Source organism: Biomphalaria glabrata, chromosome 2, assembly GCF_947242115.1.
Source record: "Biomphalaria glabrata chromosome 2, xgBioGlab47.1, whole genome shotgun sequence".
Lineage (NCBI taxonomy): Eukaryota > Metazoa > Mollusca > Gastropoda > Planorbidae > Biomphalaria > Biomphalaria glabrata.
Genome location: NC_074712.1, coordinates 14,820,717 through 14,840,670, shown reverse-complemented (window position 1 = coordinate 14,840,670; position 19,954 = coordinate 14,820,717). Strand labels below are relative to the sequence as shown.

The 19,954-nt window shown below is 37.4% G+C and overlaps 1 protein-coding gene across 4 annotated transcripts in view; it reads left to right on the top strand.

Moving 5' to 3' along the window:
* LOC106059824 (synaptotagmin-15-like) overlaps positions 1-19,648 on the top strand; it is a 289,123-nt gene extending 269,475 nt beyond the window's left edge. For 2 of the 4 annotated variants that reach the window (XM_056019265.1, XM_056019266.1), the window contains 3 exons: positions 4,694-4,817; positions 12,202-12,384; positions 17,988-19,647. In XM_056019265.1, the coding sequence (XP_055875240.1) occupies positions 4,694-4,817; positions 12,202-12,384; positions 17,988-18,112 (432 nt within the window). In that variant the 3' untranslated portion in view covers positions 18,113-19,647. Of the gene's footprint in view, positions 1-4,693; positions 4,818-12,201; positions 12,385-17,987 lie in introns of all 4 variants that reach the window. The other 2 variants (XM_056019263.1, XM_056019264.1) reach the window with 2 other exon arrangements.
* The last annotated feature ends 306 nt before the right edge of the window (positions 19,649-19,954 follow it).

The following is a 19,954-nucleotide window of genomic DNA, read 5'->3' as shown; positions in this document are numbered from 1 at the left end:
AGGCAGGGTTTGAACCCGAGACCATCGATAAGTCCGAACGACAGTCCAGCGCGCAAACCCCACGACCAGGATATATGTACACTTAAAAGAGGAATAAGGAACAATAAACAAACCAACCAAAATGTTAGAAATATAGAAGTTGCCACTAATTCAAGGAACGTTGAAAAAGATGTGCACGGCTAGAGTGTTTTAGAAGAACGATAAGTCCAACAGTGAAGTCCGCAAGGGAGTAAGCATTGTAGAATACAAGGCAGTGAGGGAGTAAACATTGTAGAATACAAGGCAGTGAGGGAGTAAGCATTGTAGAATACAAGGCAGTGAGGGAGTAAACATTGTAGAATACAAGGCAGTGAGAGAGTAAACATTGTAGAATACAAGGCAGTGAGGGAGTAAGCATTGTAGAATACAAGGCAGTGAGGGAGTAAACATTGTAGAATACAAGGCAGTGAGGGAGTAAACATTGTAGAATACAAGGCAGTGAGGGAGTAAGCATTGTAGAATACAAGGCAGTGAGGGAGTAAGCATTGTAGAATACAAGGCAGTGAGAGAGTAAACATTGTAGAATACAAGGCAGTGAGGGAGTAAACATTGTAGAATACAAGGCAGTGAGGGAGTAAACATTGTAGAATACAAGGCAGTGAGGGAGTAAACATTGTAGAATACAAGGCAGTGAGAGAGTAAACATTGTAGAATACAAGGCATTAAGGGAGTAAGCATTGTAGAATACAAGGCAGTGAGAGAGTAAGCATTGTAGAATACAAGGCAGTAAGGGAGTAAGCATTGTAGAATACAAGGCAGTAAGGGAGTAAGCATTGTAGAATACAAGGCAGTGAGAGAGTAAACATTGTAGAATACAAGGCAGTAAGGGAGTAAGCATTGTAGAATACAAGGCAGTAAGGGAGTAAGCATTGTAGAATACAAGGCAGTAAGGGAGTAAGCATTGTAGAATACAAGGCAGTGAGAGAGTAAACATGGTAGAATACAAGGCAGTGAGGGAGTAAACATTGTAGAATACAAGGCAGTGAGAGAGTAAACATTGTAGAATACAAGGCAGTGAGAGAGTAAACATTGTAGAATACAAGGCAGTAAGAGAGTAAACATTGTAGAATACAAGGCAGTAAGGGAGTAAGCATTGTAGAATACAAGGCAGTGAGAGAGTAAACATTGTAGAATACAAGGCAGTGAGAGAGTAAACATTGTAGAATACAAGGCAGTAAGGGAGTAAGCATTGTAGAATACAAGGCAGTGAGAGAGTAAACATGGTAGAATACAAGGCAGTGAGGGAGTAAACATTGTAGAATACAAGGCAGTGAGAGAGTAAACATTGTAGAATACAAGGCAGTAAGAGAGTAAACATTGTAGAATACAAGGCAGTAAGGGAGTAAGCATTGTAGAATACAAGGCAGTGAGAGAGTAAACATTGTAGAATACAAGGCAGTGAGAGAGTAAACATTGTAGAATACAAGGCAGTAAGGGAGTAAGCATTGTAGAATACAAGGCAGTAAGGGAGTAAGCATTGTAGAATACAAGGCAGTGAGAGAGTAAACATTGTAGAATACAAGGCAGTAAGGGAGTAAGCATTGTAGAATACAAGGCAGTAAGGGAGTAAGCATTGTAGAATACAAGGCAGTGAGAGAGTAAACATTGTAGAATACAAGGCAGTGAGAGAGTAAACATTGTAGAATACAAGGCATTAAGGGAGTAAGCATTGTAGAATACAAGGCAGTGAGGGAGTAAACATTGTAGAATACAAGGCAGTGAGAGAGTAAACATTGTAGAATACAAGGCAGTGAGGGAGTAAGCATTGTAGAATACAAGGCAGTGAGAGAGTAAACATTGTAGAATACAAGGCAGTGAGAGAGTAAACATTGTAGAATACAAGGCAGTGAGGGAGTAAGCATTGTAGAATACAAGGCAGTGAGGGAGTAAGCATTGTAGAATACTAGGCAGTGAGAGAGTAAACATTGTAGAATACAAGGCAGTGAGGGAGTAAACATTGTAGAATACAAGGCAGTGAGAGAGTAAACATTGTAGAATACAAGGCAGTGAGAGAGTAAACATTGTAGAATACAAGGCAATGAGAGAGTAAACATTGTAGAATACAAGGCATTAAGGGAGTAAGCATTGTAGAATACAAGGCAGTAAGGGAGTAAGCATTGTAGAATACAAGGCAGTGAGAGAGTAAACATTGTAGAATACAAGGCAGTGAGGGAGTAAACATTGTAGAATACAAGGCAGTGAGGGAGTAAACATTGTAGAATACAAGGCAGTGAGGGAGTAAACATTGTAGAATACAAGGCAGTGAGAGAGTAAACATTGTAGAATACAAGGCAGTGAGGGAGTAAACATTGTAGAATACAAGGCAGTGAGGGAGTAAACATTGTAGAATACAAGGCAGTGAGAGAGTAAACATTGTAGAATACAAGGCAGTGAGGGAGTAAACATTGTAGAATACAAGGCAGTGAGGGAGTAAACATTGTAGAATACAAGGCAGTGTTAGACTCATGTTGTGGTCTCCATTGTTTTGTTTTATGCCTGTCGGACGCTTCTTCTTCACTGAATAGTATTGCATGGCGGCAGGCGGTGGTCATGGAGCCAACTCAGCAAACATCATACTGACACGCTGAGGCGTTTTAGATCTACACTTGAACAACCTTTTAGGTAGAAATATTTTTACAATACCTCTATTCAAGTCAGAACTACAGGGAACTTTGGTGGGTGGAACCTTGACGCGGATCTCAAAATCGGCTCTAACGATTTGCCTAGAAATTCAATAGTTAATGTACATCGCTTAGAAAAGATTTACTAGCTCGTTGGCCCCACGGGGAAAACTCTAGTTTGACTGTCTGAAAGTTAAAAAAAAAACAAAAAAAAAAACATGACGTAGTCAGCCGTAGTTACCATAAACTGAATCGTTTATTAAATTGAAAGTTTCTTTCACTTTATTGCTAGATTAACAAAGTTTTACTGATATTTTTACTTTTTTTTCTAATTCTAATGTAGATTACATCTTGAAGTAGATCTTGAGCAAGATCTAGACTAGAACTTTAAGATTTCAACATCAGAAGTCTAGATCTAGGTCTAGATGTCTATATAATGAAAGTACCAATAAATAATTACACTGTTAAACAATGTCCTCTTGCTCACTGGGTAACGTCGTTGGTACATTGAGCTGACCGTGTTCAATACCCGGCTTGAGTTAAAAAAAAGTTTTTTTTGTAATTTAATTTTGTTTAAAATGGTTTTTAAATGTTCAATTCTTCTAGTTGAAAGAAAGCACCAGATAAGGTGCTGTTGTACACATGATATGGGTGTTGATATTGTACACATAGTATGGGTGTTGATGTTGTACATATGATATGGGTGTTGATGTTGTACACATGGTATGGGTGTTGATGTTGTACACATGGTATGGGTGTTGATGTTGTACACATGGTATGGGTGTTGATGTTGTACACATGATATGGGTGTTGATGTTGTACACATGATATGGGTGTTGATGTTGTACACATGGTATGGGTGTTGATGTTGTACACATGATATGGGTGTTGATGTTGTACATATGGTATGGGTGTTGATGTTGTACACATGATATGGGTGTTGATGTTGTACATATGGTATGGGTGTTGATGTTGTACACATGATATGGGTGTTGATGTTGTACATATGGTATGGGTGTTGATGTTGTACACATAGTATGGGTGTTGATGTTGTACACATGATATGGGTGTTGATGTTGTACACATGATATGGGTGTTGATGTTGTACACATGGTATGGGTGTTGATGTTGTACACATGATATGGGTGTTGATGTTGTACACATGGTATGGGTGTTGATGTTGTACACATGATATGGGTGTTGATGTTGTACACATGATATGGGTGTTGATGTTGTACACATGATATGGGTGTTGATGTTGTACACATGGTATGGGTGTTGATGTTGTACACATGATATGGGTGTTGATGTTGTACATATGGTATGGGTGTTGATGTTGTACACATGATATGGGTGTTGATGTTGTACATATGGTATGGGTGTTGATGTTGTACACATGATATGGGTGTTGATGTTGTACATATGGTATGGGTGTTGATGTTGTACACATAGTATGGGTGTTGATGTTGTACATATGATATGGGTGTTGATGTTGTACACATGGTATGGGTGTTGATGTTGTACATATGGTATGGGTGTTGATGTTGTACATATGGTATGGGTGTTGATGTTGTACACATGGTATGGGTGTTGATGTTGTACACATGGTATGGGTGTTGATGTTGTACATATGGTATGGGTGTTGATGTTGTACACATGGTATGGGTGTTGATGTTGTACACATGGTATGGGTGTTGATGTTGTACACATGGTATGGGTGTTGATGTTGTACATATGGTATGGGTGTTGATGTTGTACATATGGTATGGGTGTTGATGTTGCAATGAATTTAGCTTGAAGGAGCTTGCCACTACTTGTAAAAAGCAGTTTCCATAATAACTCAGTTTAAATACACACACACAGAGAATGAATAAAATAAATGACATTGTTGATCGATGAAAATGGGAAATCAGTACAGTAAAAAAAACCGATGTTACAAACACAAGTAAATGTATTAGCTTGAATGCTAATGAATAAATCACTCGCTAATTATTTTTTTTTAATTATCTCCCGTTTCTCTTCCTTGTCCACAGTGTACAGCAAACAAAGGAGAGATCTTAGTCTCACTGTGTTACAACAACCATCTTGAACGCCTTACCATTGGTCTATTCGAGACACGTGACATGTGCACCACGCCACCTACCGCCCCAGGAATAGGTAAATATCCAGGACAAATGCTGTATACAATTCCTAGACAATTTGGTCAAAGCGAAGCAGAAGAGTGAGAGACCCAGAAGAGCTCTCGCGTTGATGGTGGACAAAGTTAGAGAAACGTTAAGTCCATGTCCAGCAGAGAAAAAGCAGCACTTGAAATCAAAATGAATGGTTAGATCTGGAATTTTTAGACCGTATAAGTAGTCTTCCCTCCGGCCTCCCCCTCTCGGGACCAAAAGTTGAAGAAATAACGTGTACAAAATTTGTACCAGACAGACAGACATAGTGACTTGATGTAATCTTTAAAAAAAAACGGCTAATGCTTCCGACATTTCCATAAAGAAATAGCTCTCTATAAATCTTTCTTAACTAGTTTTCAATGTACACTCTTTATAGGAAAAGCTGGGTGGGTGGAAGCCTTGAAAATTCCGAAACACCAACTATAAATAATTAAATATACACAATGGCTAACTATGACTAACACTATGACCAACTTTGGCTAAATAACTAAAATAGTATTGCCTAATATGGCTAAGTATGGAACGGGTTGCCTAAATCAGCCGGTAATACCAATGACTGACAAGAAGTCTCTAATAAACATGTACGACTAAATAAACATTTAGGGCGTAATTATCTTTTAATTTGAAGGAACTTCTGTCTTCTAAAATTTATAAGATAAGATAAGATGCCTAGCTATGGCTAAAAATATAGCTATATCTAAATACGCATGATTATGTATTTTAAAAAATCTAGAAAGCCTATTTAGGCCACATTAAGACTTCCTAGAATATGTAATTTATTTCTCAAGGCTTCATCTTGTGTTCCCCCACAAATTTGTTTTGCGTGAGATGGCGTCCCCACATCTCTTATTTAAATTGTGGATGTCTGAGTCAATGTGAATTTCTGACACCGTGGATAACGAGAGACTTGTGTTCGGGTGTTTACGTGATACGAACGGACCGGAAGAAGATATGTTGTTGTTTTTTTTTCGTTGACCTTGACACTGCAATCTCGAGCCACAAATCAAAGTGAGATTTGCATAATTCTCAGCGGCGATTGAGGAGGAACAGATATTAATGACGTTTGGTTTCTGTCGCCTAGTTTCACTGGCAAACTTCGCAAACATTTCATCTTCACTTTCAACTATCCCTTGGACCGTTGGGGCACCACACAAGATTTGTCAACCGTCTATCTCCATTCCTTTCTGTCTTTCACCTTGGATAGAGCCTCTTTCAGTGGCAGGTCCATCCAATTTTTTGTTAATGTTGTCTTCCTATCGCTTTCTCTGTCTGCAAACATTTAGATTTTAACTATTTCTTGTTTTGAGTAATCTCTTTAAGAACTAGTCACTCTTTTGAAGACAAAAGTATCCAGAGAACGCATGACGTTTGGTTTCCGTCGCCCAGTTCTAACTAACAAATCTTTTGAAGACAAAAGTATCCAGAGAACGCATGACGTTTGGTTTCCGTCGCCCAGTTTTCACTAACAAATCTTTTGAAGACAAAAGTATCCAGAGAACGCATGACGTTTGGTTTCCGTCGCCCAGTTTTCACTAACAAATCTTTTGAAGACAATAGTATTCAGACTATAAATAAAAATTTAATCCGAATCTTATGGAGAAGTGAACCCAGATGTATACTCACGCACTCCGTCGTATTCAGTTTATATAGCTTAAATAGCGCATTTCAATGAATTCTAAATAAGCTAAGCTTGATGAACAGCTAGATACATATAATTAACTATGTGCACACTCATATGATTTCCTATTTTATCATCTTATACATTTGGACAGTGTTTCACATCGAGTATTGCTTGCTATGCAATTTTGTGTGTCTTCGTTAAGTTTATGTTAATTAATAGCAATACTTTTAAATGATTTGGCTAGTGCCAATATATACATTTTACATTTACAATGTGTGAGGTAATGTATCCTTTTGATTAGGATAATGTATTGTTATGTATGGAATAGAGTATTGCTTTGCTTGGAATGGTGCATTGCTATATTAGGGATAATGTATTTGGGATAATGTACCGATATGCTTGGGATAATGTAGAGCTATGTTCGGGATAGTGTATCGCTATGTTTCAGATAATGTATCGCTATGTTTCAGATAATGTATCGCCATGTTTCAGATAATGTATCGCTATGTTTCAGATAATGTATCACTATGTTTCAGATAATGTATCACTATGTTTCAGATAATGTATCACTATGTTTCAGATAATGTATCGCTATGTTTCAGATAATGTACCACTATGTTTCAGATAATGTATCGCTATGTTTCAGATAATGTATCACTATGTTTCAGATAATGTATCGCTATGTTTCAGATAATGTATCGCTATGTTTCAGATAATGTATCGCTATGTTTCAGATAATGTATCACTATGTTTCAGATAATGTATCGCCATGTTTGGGTATAGTTTCTACTACACTAGGACAGTATATTAATCATGTCAATATATCCGCATCCCTTCTGTTTCCTTCACAGAACATTGTCATTACTATGGATCACCAATATCGTTATTTCCACTCTCCTTAGCTTATCTTTCCCCGGCGCCCTATTCCTCCCCCCACTTTGCAGCACTCTCTCCTCTCCTTCTATCAGTAATGGTCAAATCTCTGTTTAGCTTCTATGATCCTCGCGTCACCTGAAGAGCAAGTCCCGTCGAAGTGAGCCAACGTGGCTCGTGCGGGATTCCCGCTCCTCAGCTTTGAGTCAATGCATACACAATGAGCTCTTCCATCAGTATGCATTGTTTGTACTTCAGGCCAGATTTTTTCCCATCTGTTGTCTCAAAATAAATAGCCGAAAAAGAAGCCCATTTTTTTCTATCTCAAAAACAATGATTGCTTTGATTCAAATGCTTGTTTTTTATCTGCACTACTTTATATTTCATTCTGCTGCTCTGTTTTGACTTTTGATCTCATGAGCTGAACAAGGTCTGACTCACTCTACCAGAGTTGGCAACAAAGATGTTTTGCAGTCTTGGTTCTCTAAAGCAGGCGGACTACTTGAGCTCGTGTTTTGAATACAACATGAACAAATTCAAGGAACGTTTCTCTATAACCAGAGTTGTTAAATTAAGAGAGCATAGCATGAAGTGAATCTAGCACAAACTGGCTTCAGAAAGAGGCATGAATGTTATGCAAAGACCTCAAGACCTAGATTTAGAATCTAAAGGAAAGAGACATTCGAAGAAAAACATGGCTGACCAAAATAACGCACATATCCCAATCATCGGATTGACGCCCTGAAATTTACGATTTCATCAGCATTAGTAGTGACAGGATCTTTGGAACTCATACAGTCATCGAAGTCTGTAAAATACTTTAATAATTTATGATCTTTGGTCGCAATTGAATTTTTCATTAGGCATGTTCAAGCAAACATGTTCAAATTGCCATTGAATATTGGTTCAGATATACAACTTCACCAAACTGATCCAAACTTTTTTTTTTTAATCTCACCTAAACTATTGATAAATTTTAGCAATTTTTTTGTGTAATATACGATTATATTAAATAGAAATTAAAATCTGTTAAGCATCTATACAAAGATATGCAAACAAAAAATCTCTAAGTAGATGAATTCCTTAGCAATCAAGTAGTTTGTAAATAACAATGTTTAAAATATTAAAAATAAAATTAGATATGAAAAGATTCAACCTTTACAGAATTGTATGTATTATTTTTAATGTGTCTTAGTTCTCTGACTCTCCACGCGGTCTGTCTTTTAACCCTTGTCTGTCTCTGTCTCTCTCCCTCTTTCTTTCTTTCTCTCTCTCTCTCTCTCTTTCTTTCTCTATCTGTTTTTATCTTACTTTCTTTCTTTCTCTCTTACTTTATTTCATTTTCCCTCTATCTCCTTCTTTCTTTCTCCTTCTCTCACGTTCTCTCTCTCTCTCGCTCTCTTTCTCTCTCTCTCTCTCTCCCTCTCTGTCTTTCTTCCTCTTTCTCTCTCCCCCTCCCTTTCTCTTTTTCTATCTCTTTCTCTCTAATTCCTGTCTATCTCTCACTTTATCGGTCTCACTATTAATCAAATCTATATATATAATTCTCTTCATGGCTCAAGAGTTTGGACATGAAGTAAAAGATCACTCTTTTATTTCTGAAAGTCGGACTAGAGTAACCCTACGAAAAAAAAAGAGGGGGGGGGGGGAGAACAAGTAGTATTCACCCGTCAAAAAATAGCAAGGCCGGACTTAACTGTTTCGACCAAGAAGTCATGGAAAGATCACTCTTTTTTACTTCTACCCCACGTTGTTGAAGTGGTCTGCGAAAAAACAAGAGTGGGAGAGGAGAACAAGTAATCTACTCTGTATTCATCCGTCACTAAAAAGCAGGGCCAGTCTCAACCATTTTGGGGCCTTATGCGAAACGGATTTCGCGGGGCCAAGTTTGGGTAGGGATACGGATAATAAATGAAATTTAGGCGTTTGTATTAGAAAATAAATTTGTCTTTGAATTTTATTCAATCTTTACTACGCACAGAATTACCACACGAGTCTTGCATGTAGCGAAGTCATATAGTATATCATAAGAATTCTGTTTCCTACATAGATCACGCTCAATAGCAAGAATTACCAAATGTTTCAATCTATCTTTGAGAATCGTTGACTTCAAGTAATTCTACATTAGTTTGAGGAGCGAGAAGCTTCTTTCACCAGATTACACAATTACGGGTATTGCATAATGCCGTTTTATTTATAGCGCAAAAGATTGGCGTTTTCCATGTTGAACGACACCCAAAAATGACAATTTTTGTCTATATATTTCTGGTGATTTGTATGAGTTTTCGAAAGATTTTAGTATTTTTCGGATATTTCAAGGACTTTTTCGTATATTTTGCAATTTCAAGAGATTTTCAGGAGCTCCTGGTAAATCGACAGGAGGCCGCAGGAAGTTAGTTATGTTATAAAATGGTTTAATTTCATAATTTATACACCTAGAATTAGCACGGGTCATATGAAAGTGCGGGGCTCACTCGCATAGGTTGCATTTGCCTAAGGCCGGCCATGCAAAATAGAGGCGTATGCTACGCCACCGGTCTACTAGTATTTCTATAATATTTGGGCCCATGAGTCTTGCTTGTCGGAGCCCTTGATTTCCATTGGCCTATATATTAACTTACTCGGAACCCATTGATAAGATTTTTTTTTTTTTTAAGTTGAACTCATTTTGTTTTTCTTTTAGAACGAAACATTGAAAGTGAACTAAGGTGAAGGTCAGAATGGCCAGCCAGAAATATCGACAAAATTTAAATTAGTATCGAAGTTTGGCTCAAACTGAGAAAACGTCAGGCATTTTTCTTGTAGTATCGATTTGATCTTGAACAACTCGCAGTATCGAATCGACAATACTACCGCCTTTTATGAGAATCCGTATCGATTATTAATTATCGTTTTTCTTAACAGCTGTATTGAAAGAATGGGAGGGGCGATGTTCAAGCTGGAAATGGAAACTTCCGGATCGAGTTCGGAATTTATCTGACAAGATAATCGCTGAAACAGCCCTGGCACTAATACAAGTTAATATATGCCTTATTAAGAATATAAATATTGCTGTAACTAAATCAGCGAGAGAGAGAGAGAGAGAGAGAGAGGCGGCTTTGATGTTGACCTACTATTAAACTTTGAACAAATTATAAAAATAACATAAAAAAAACCTAGACATTATCATCGTGTAACAATTTTTTGGTTCAAGAATGTTTTCCGGCAGTGACTTATTAAAAAAGTGATGTGACATAGCGAAAAGTGACAAAGTGACATAGTGAAAAGTGACATAGTGAAAAGTGACATAGTGAAAAATAACACGATTACAGTGTGAAAAGTGACAGAGTGAAAAATGAAATAGTGTAAAGTTTCCTAATAAAAAAATGTCCTAATGAAAAGAGACAAAATGATATAGTGAGTTTGAGTTTTTGGCACATCAGCACAATTTAGGCCATGTCGTGGCCGCATAATGATTTAATGAAAAGTGACATTGTGTAAAGTGACTTCTCAGGATTCGCCACAATGTGAGATCCACTGCAGAAGTATAATAATAATGTATCGATCAGGAAGAGCATTTCTCTAGTGCGGAAGAAGAACAAGAATGTTAAAGTGGGGGGGGGGAGTAGAGAGAGAGAGAGAGAGAGAGAGAGGCGGATAATGAGAAAAATGAGAATAAAAATTGAAAGTAAAAAAAAAATTAAATTAGATTTTGTCTGTTTAAAATTTTTTCATTTGTTTTTTTTTTTTCATTTTGTAATTGAGTGTATTTGTATCCATGCATTCATTGTGTGGCGACTGGACAAATTTGGAAACAAAACGCTTCGCGGTAATTGTTTTATTTGAGTCTGAATCTTTTCCTAAGCTGGTTGACTTTAGAATGGATTTCAACAAGATACGTTGGAGATCAGTTTGTTGCTACCGGAAGTCGGGCATCGACTGGCACATCTAAGCGACACCAGCTGACCTCACGGTACGGCAGGAGTTACAAACGATGTCAAACGGCTTTGTCTCACTATTTTAAAAAAAAACAACAACTCTACTCACCCTGTGTAAAATTGTCTCTCCCCTCCCCCCCCCCCCCCTGGGCGGAACATCAGCCGAAACCCGTTTAACACATCCATACAAAGGTGCCCCCCCCCTTCCTCCACCATACACTTTCGTCTCGGACGTGCCTGGAATGTGTATAAGAGGAGATATCAGATAGGATGGTGGTCGACCTTCAGACGTTTGACTGGCTGGTAGTGTCTTGGTCAGACTGTCAGATTGGTAGGTGATGTTGTGAAGGAAGGGAGAGAGAGAGGAGAGAGGTTTGGAGGAAGCCACGGACGTCTGATCAGGTTACGTCTTAGCTTGGTGATTAGTCGAGCAGTGTAATGTTTCGGTCAAATGGTCCTGTTGAATTGGTACAAACAAAATCTTTAAACTGACGGTAATCGCCTGGGTGATAGTTTGAAACATGACTCTTACAATAAGTTGTCAAAATAGGAAGCTGATAAACAGTTGAGAAAGAGAGAGAGAAAATCAGACACAGAGACGGAGGAGAGAGAGAGAGAGAGAGAGTGCAACGAGAGAAAAACAAAAGGAAGGTTTGGGATGTGTGACTGAGTGACAAAAACACTTTGATGCCTATCAAGGGTGTCCTAGTTCGAATCCCAACTCAAGTATAGCTGTGTTGGCTAAGCGCCTAAAGGCAGCACGGAAAGACGAAACCAGCTTTTTATTCTTAAAGTAAACCGAAAATCCTTTGATCTATAAACTATTAAAATCATTTTTATCCATTATTTTTTTGTATCTACTGTGACCCATTATCTACTATGATCTATGACCTATATCCTTTGATTATCTTAATTTGTTCTGCCTACTTTTTATCTACATTTGTTTCGTCTACTAGATGCCTACGTGAAGATTACGCTCATGATCCAGAACAAACCGGTCAAAGTGAAGAAGACGGAACTGGCCAAGAAGACCACCAATCCAAACTTTAATGAGTCCTTCACGTTCAAAGTGGCCAACAGCAGCCTGGACTCGGCCAGTATTAACTTGAGTGTCATGCAACACAACACAGGACTTAAAGGTAAGCGGTCTGCTCCAGTCTTGGTCCACACAATCTAGTTAGTGGGTCACATAATCTATTAACGTAGTGGTCCTCACATTCTAGTTAGTGGTTCACATAGTCTAATAGTGGTCCTCACAAAGTAGGTAGTGGTTCACATAGGCTAGTAGTGGTCCTCACAAAGTAGGTAATGGTTCACATAGGCTAGTAGTGGTCCTCACAAAGTAGGTAATGGTTCACATAGTCTAGCAGTGGTCCTCACAAAGTAGGTAGTGGTTCACATAGGCTAGTAGTGGTCCTCACAAAGTAGGTAGTGGTTCACATAGGCTAGTAGTGGTCCTCACAAACTAGGTAGTGGTTCACATAGGCTAGTAGTGGTCCTTACAAACTAGGCAGTGGTTCACATAGTCTAGTGGTGGTCCTCACAAACTAGGTAGTGGTTCACATAGGCTAGTAGTGGTCCTCACAAAGTAGGTAATGGTTCACATAGGCTAGTAGTGGTCCTCACAAAGTAGGTAATGGTTCACATAGGCTAGTAGTGGTCCTCACAAAGTAGGTAATGGTTCACATAGGCTAGTAGTGGTCCTCACAAAGTAGGTAGTGGTTCACATAGGCTAGTAGTGGTCCTCACAAAGTAGGTAGTGGTTCACATAGTCTAGTAGTGGTCCTCACAAAGTAGGTAATGGTTCACATAGGCTAGTAGTGGTCCTCACAAAGTAGGTAGTGGTTCACATAGGCTAGTAGTGGTACTCACAAACAGGGGCGGACTGGCTATATGGGCATTTGGGCAAATGCCCGATGGACCAGTACCCAAATGGGCCGGTAGTGCAACCGACATGGCCGCACCTAAAAGCAAATCTTTCACAGACTCTATAGTGTAATACCATTTTAATTTAACACATTTTCCGAAATAATGTAATGACCTTCGTCCGTAGACAGTGCTACTAGTAGGCTTCATCCTTTTAGGGCCTACATACTTAGCGATTAAAGAGCAACATAAGGTCTATATTTCGTATAAAGATACAGAGTTCACTGTATGCATACATATCGATACATTATCAAACTTAATATGATGATTTTGATAACAGGTAGACCTAGAAATGGATGCCCATCATATGATATAGAATTTGTGGGCCGAATGGCATAGAAAACCCGGGCCGATTTTGACATTCAGTCCGCCGCTGCTCACAAAGTAGGTAGTGGTTCACATAGGCTAGTAGTGGTCCTCACAAAGTAGGTAGTGGTTAATATAGTCTAGTAGTGGTCCTCAAAACTAGCTAGTGATACTAGACCAAATAACTGATATGCTCAACGAAAGAGATCTAATAAATATTTGTTTCCCTATAAACGCACCTTTCCGCTGTTGTCCCGATTACGGTCAGTTAACAAAACATACCATAATTATCATAATACAAGTTATTCAATCTAGAACAGCCTATATCCAGACAGAAATATTTTTGCTTGGAGAAACAACTAATAACAATAAGCTGAAAAAAAATTCATTCAATAAAATCTTTACATAGAAGCTCGACGTTTAGTAATCAAATAAACAAAAATAATAGCATTGTGATTGTTGGTTGTGGCTAGTTAGGGTTAGGGTTAGGGTTACATAGGGTTAGGGGTTAGGGTTAGGGTTAGGGTTAGGGGTTAGGGTTAGGGTTCAATCCTTAGAAAGGTCTAGTTGCAGACATTGTACACGAGTGTCTACAACCTGATATTCTACTAGTCATGTCATCCCATGCTAGAAATTCATTTTCACTCAAACATTTTATCAATAAATCTTTTTTTCCCTCTGGTCTTAACTGTTCTCATTTAAATCTTGGTTTTGTCTGGACAGTGAATCTATGAGCCATCACGATGTAACATATTTATTGACCTATCCTCACACATTTGGTGTCGGATGTTAGTGCGCGAATACAGAAATGTTATGAAAATTGTAAAACTGTTACAGAGTTGATCTAACAAAGTTGGCTGACTGTAACAGAGTGAACTGGATGTAATATAAATGACTGAATGTAATGTAATTAGCTGAATATAATAGAGTTGATCCACTTTGACCTTTGAAACGATCTCAATACGTTGACAATTGTTTTTTGTTTTATGTTGGTCACAAAGGCGACGAGGTAGATAACGATTACAATGATTAATTAACAATTTGTGCAGCACTTTGTAGGTATAGTGGTGGCAATGTCTAAGATCTATTATTTATTTGAATTAAAAAAAAAAACAACACCCAGACAGGGAAAACTTGATTGTACACATCTCGACCGTGATTTGTTCCGTTAAAAAAAAGTCCTGTTTTTTTTTTTTTTACACTTTGTGTTCAATTCAATTATGTTATTTGGTTGCTGTTCAATTATTCATGCCCTTGGCCTGTGCTGCTGGACATCGATATAACAAGATGGTTGTTTGGTCTCTTTGTGCAGTGAAATGTGTGCGTAATTATTTAGGTTTAGGTTAGATTTAGTAGGTAGGTAGCTTTGGGGTTGGGAGGGGGGGGGGAGGAAAGAGATTATCTGTGTAGAGATCTGATCGTTTCAAATCATTGTGGCAAAGTCTCAGGCTACCAGAATAAAAGAGTAATAGGGTGGAGATTGAAAACTGTAAAGTGTGACAGAGTGATAGGTTTACAGATTTGTGGATCTATAGTGTGGCACACCGGCAGATTGGTGGATCAATAGTGTGCCAGAGTGACAGATTGGTGGATCAATAGTGTGCCAGAGTGACAGATTGGTGGATCAATAGTGTGCCAGAGTGACAGATTGGTGGATCTACATTGTAAGTATGATTGAGTTGCTGATTCGTTGATCCACAACGAAAATATCCGAATTTTGACGGGTCAGAAACTACTATGTTTTTATTTTCCTACCTTTCGTAATTGCACTGCAGTTATCTCTATTTTTAGTCAATACTTTAGAGCTTACGGTTGGCAACACTGCCATGGTTCAGAAGTGTCTGCTTGTTGCGTGCTCGTAATAGATAGATCTACATACAGCTTTGTATTTAAAGATTTTTGTCCAACCAGGGCCTTATCCTCCATAAACTCAAAAAAAATATAAACTTTTTTTTTACTAAATATGAATATTAAATATTAATAAAAAAAGAAACATTTGATTAAATGTGTTACTACTCTATTTCTTTCTGCTAAACTATGACATGCTTTAAGCTATAAGTATTATTAGCAATTAATAGATTTTTATTTCAACTTTCGAAAAAGTATAGGTGCCTTCTCAAATATCCTGCCCCTGGGTCGCCTCTTACTTAAATCAGGCCCTGAGGATTGCTACATAATTTGAATTGACCATACTATATTTATAACTTATTATTTATTCTTAATTTAATAAAACAACAAGCTTTAAAATTGAAATGTGTAAAAATGAAATGAAATCTTGATTGAACGGGTTTCACTGCTAGTAGAGACCTTTTTGTTTCGTTGGACGCTTTTCTGATATCTTTCTGACAGCAAATTATTTGGAAACGATTCGCTATTCATCTTCTATTATGTGTCATAATGGCGATGATTGATGTTATTTCTTTTTAACTTTAAAAATTAGATGTACCTTGAACTTTTCGAACGATTCGCTTCACTGGTTCAGCTACAAAAAAAATTAATATTTGATATCAGTGTGTGAAGCTAAAGTGTTTCTGAATTCACTGATATATAGATAATGAAATGCTTAAAGTGTTTCTAAATTCACTGATACATAAATAATGGAATGTCTTCAACTCTAAAGAGTGACATTACTAGTAGCATCACTAAATTTAGGAACTCTTCCGGGCAGAAGACCAAAAAGTAAAAATCTGCCATGGGGATTTGCAAAGGTACTCTCTCTCTCTCTCTCTCTCTCTCTTTCTCTTTCTCTCTCTGAAAATAAATTAAAAATTTGTCCTTGTAATATAAATTGTCGAAAAGTGTGAGATTGTGTGTTTGTGTGGGGTGGTGCTGGTTACGGACGAAAAGCAAGATAGGCCATATTAAATATTGAATGGAGAAGCCGAAGAAAGGTCAGAGATTTGACCTAGGTTTTTGCTGTAGGTGGGAAAGCGTTGGGTGGGGAGGGGGAAGGGGATAAGTAAAAGTGATACTAGAATTCACGAACTTGAAGTATATGTCCGTGTGTGTGTCAGGGGGTGGCGTTATATAGCGGGTCTTTCCACATCAAGTCAAAAGTCTATCTTGGAGAAATTAAAATGTGCAGGTAAAAAAATAATTTAAAAAAATGGGGGTTTGGGAGAGAGAGAGAGAGAGAGAGAGAGAGAAGGAAAGAGAAAGATTGTGGGCCGTTTAATTTCACTTTAACATACACACTAATTATAGGGCTAAAATGTATGTTAGGATGATCGTTAAAATGTGGCCCGTTCATTACCATATAGATCAAAAGGTCCGAAAGGGGAACTTCCCTTTTTTACTACGTTCATTGAAAATACAAAAAAAACACTTTTGGAGGGGATTTACCAACTCTAATCAACAATATAAATCATGGGAACAAATCAAAGAGCATAGCCAGTGTGTAATGCTACTAATACAAACGGCACTGAACTAGAACGGAAATGACAAAAGCACAACGCAAACAAAATTATCAGAAACACTCCAAAGGTAATGGCACATTTTAATTCCATATGTTAGGACAAGTGCTCCTTCTTCCCTAGTTACATAGAGCATCGAACGAGTAAACTGAATCAAGGAAAACCAATGACGTGACAGGGTTTAAGTCTCTTAATAATATGTGCGATTAGATTGACACATGAATAGTAGGCCGTAATTATCCTCTCTTTTGAAAGAACGTCTGTAGTTTATTGAAAAGATAAGCTAGGATATAAACAGGTCAAGGGTCTACGACCTCCTGGGACCTACATATTTTTTTACCACATCTTATGAAGAGTAATGTTGTCTGTTCGAGGATATACTTTTTTTGTATAAAATACTCCAATAATTAGATTTTGGCAAGTGGGTATGGATTCATGCCTTGTACGAAACTTGCTTTGTGTCTCAACTTTTTTTTTACTTATTTTAATGACTAATTCTTTTGTTCTGATGCTCCCAGGGCCGGATTTTAGTTTATGGAGGCCCCTACACTTTATTTTAGAAAGCAAATGCACATAAATTCTTTGGAAGATGAGCTGCAAGTCAAGAGTTCAGTCTTACTAAAAGTTTCACTAATACAGACAAAAAAAGGCAAAATACGTCTCAGAAAGACCCATTGTAAATTCGGGAATCACCTTTTCGATGGTGAAGAAATTTTTCTACCTGAGATGAATTATTGTCAGCAATCTAAATTTAGACATTGAGGTACCCTAAAGAACTGAAAAGACCATACCGGCAATGGTATTCAATAGTAAGATTGAAAGTTTTGATTGGTAAAAAATTTGAAAAACAAAATTTAAATAAATAATAATAGATAATGTAAAAGTTGTCAACCGTCTAAAATTTTGAGACTATTAAAATCTCTTTTGTGGGGAGCCCTTTCTTGTGAATAGGCCCGGGGCAGTAGCCCTGCCTAATTGCCCCAAATCTGGCCCTGGATGCTCCTGTTTCATCATAATCATTATCAGTATTTTATCGACCAGCTTAAAAATGTTATTTATATATCCGTATTGTATTGACGTCCATTTGTAATCCACAGATAAACAGCTTGGTCGGATCGTTCTGGGCTCCTTTATGTTTGCAAGGAACAAGGAACTCGACCACTGGAACGAAATGCTCGCTAACCAAAGGGAGCAAATCCTGCACTGGCACACGCTTACATAGATATTGACATTACTTCCCTTTTTGAACATGATGTTTTGTTTTGTTTTTAATTGTAATCAAAAAGCTGCCAATAACTATTCCGAATATAAAAAAAAAGAATGGACTACAATGTTGATGTCCAGCAAATGGGGAAGTCTATGATGGTCAATTTAACATTAAATCAGATTTATATATATATATATATATAAATAAAAAAGTTATCTGTCTTAATATACTAAGGTAGGGTTATTCACTTGACTTAAGAGTGTATCTATCCTATGTGTAGTTCTCATTGAATTGGGCAATGAGTCGGAAGTTTTGTTCAAGTTTTTTGTTTTTCATCCAAGTTTCTGTCTCAGGTCACACTCGTGACACTCAGGTGTCATCTTGTCATCTCCTTATGTCACTGACATTTCTCATACCAGAATCTCTTCTCTCTCTCTCTCTCTCTTTGTCTCCAGAACTACGCGTCAAGGTTGATTTAAAATGGCCTTGTAAAACGGGTTCCTGTTTGATGAAAACATTCCTGCCTTTATTGGATGCCTTGTTTCTATTTACCTGAGTTAAACGAGACGGACATCTTCTGATACTTTGTGAGAATTTAAATTATCGGCCCTTGATATCCTTCTTTTCTTTCCTTACTTATATTATAAGAAATTATTTTCATGGATCGGGGGGGGGGGGGGAAACGGAAAACACTAATCTTTTAATAAAATTATAAATTAAGTTAAGGACCTGAAGATTGGTGGATGAAACAAAAAAAAGGCTGACAACTGACCAGATAACACCAAGTTCGAATTCTGGTGACTGGCGGATCGTTTTCTTGAGATGTTTATGGGGGCTTGTTTTCAAGTCTCATTTGTATACAGGAAGTACTTGGCAGACGTCAAGAAAGGTCAAGATGGAGGTGATGACCAAAAAAGTAGTCACCACTTATCAACTGAAGTGGGTTGTCCTTGACACCTCCACGTCTTCTGCTGAAGGGAAAACTTGTTTTTTAGTTCAATTGTTAGGTGAGCAGATTGTCAAATTCTGGAATCGATTCTAAAATCTGTCACACCTGAATGTCAACTGTCATTAGATTCCCTTCTCATCAATTGTTTGGGACTGTTTCTTGTCATTTATATCATGCTTGCATCAATTCAATCATTACAATGTCAGTATTGAATGTCACATGCTTAAGACCACCTGTCAATCTTATTTTAATTAGCATAGCCTATAAAGTGACCATAATTTTTTGCTGCCTTAGATGTTCACATGTAACAAAACAGTAGAGCTCTCCTCTTGTAGAAATGAAATATAGATGTCTTCACGTCTGCTGGCAATCATTTATTGTGTGAGAGCCTTTATGTGCGCCTGTGTGTGCAAGAGCTATTTATAGTAGGTCGATATCTAACGTTTGTTTGCGACAATGACATACCCATGATCTATTTAATATATTTAATAAAAAATTGAGTATCTACTATTTCTGGTTCATGATTCCCAGCAATCGTTGGGTTGAAAAATAATCAAATAATTTTATGGAATAAATAGGCTAGATTACATACATATATATATATATATATATATATATATATATATATATATATATATATATATATATATATATATATATATATAATTTAACACTGTTACATGTTAAACATCTGTTTTACTTACATATTTAATTGGTCCAACAGGAGTGTAATTATGTAATTATTAGATATAGAATAATCTAGATCATTCCTGCCACGCGGGCGAGATTTTAGTCTTGGTAGGGTCAAAGTGATTCAGTCATTGATACATGATTCAAATCAAAATGTCTGTCAGCTTGTGAAAGAGTTTCTTGTGATGTTTATTTTATTTTGTACTGAATTTTATTAA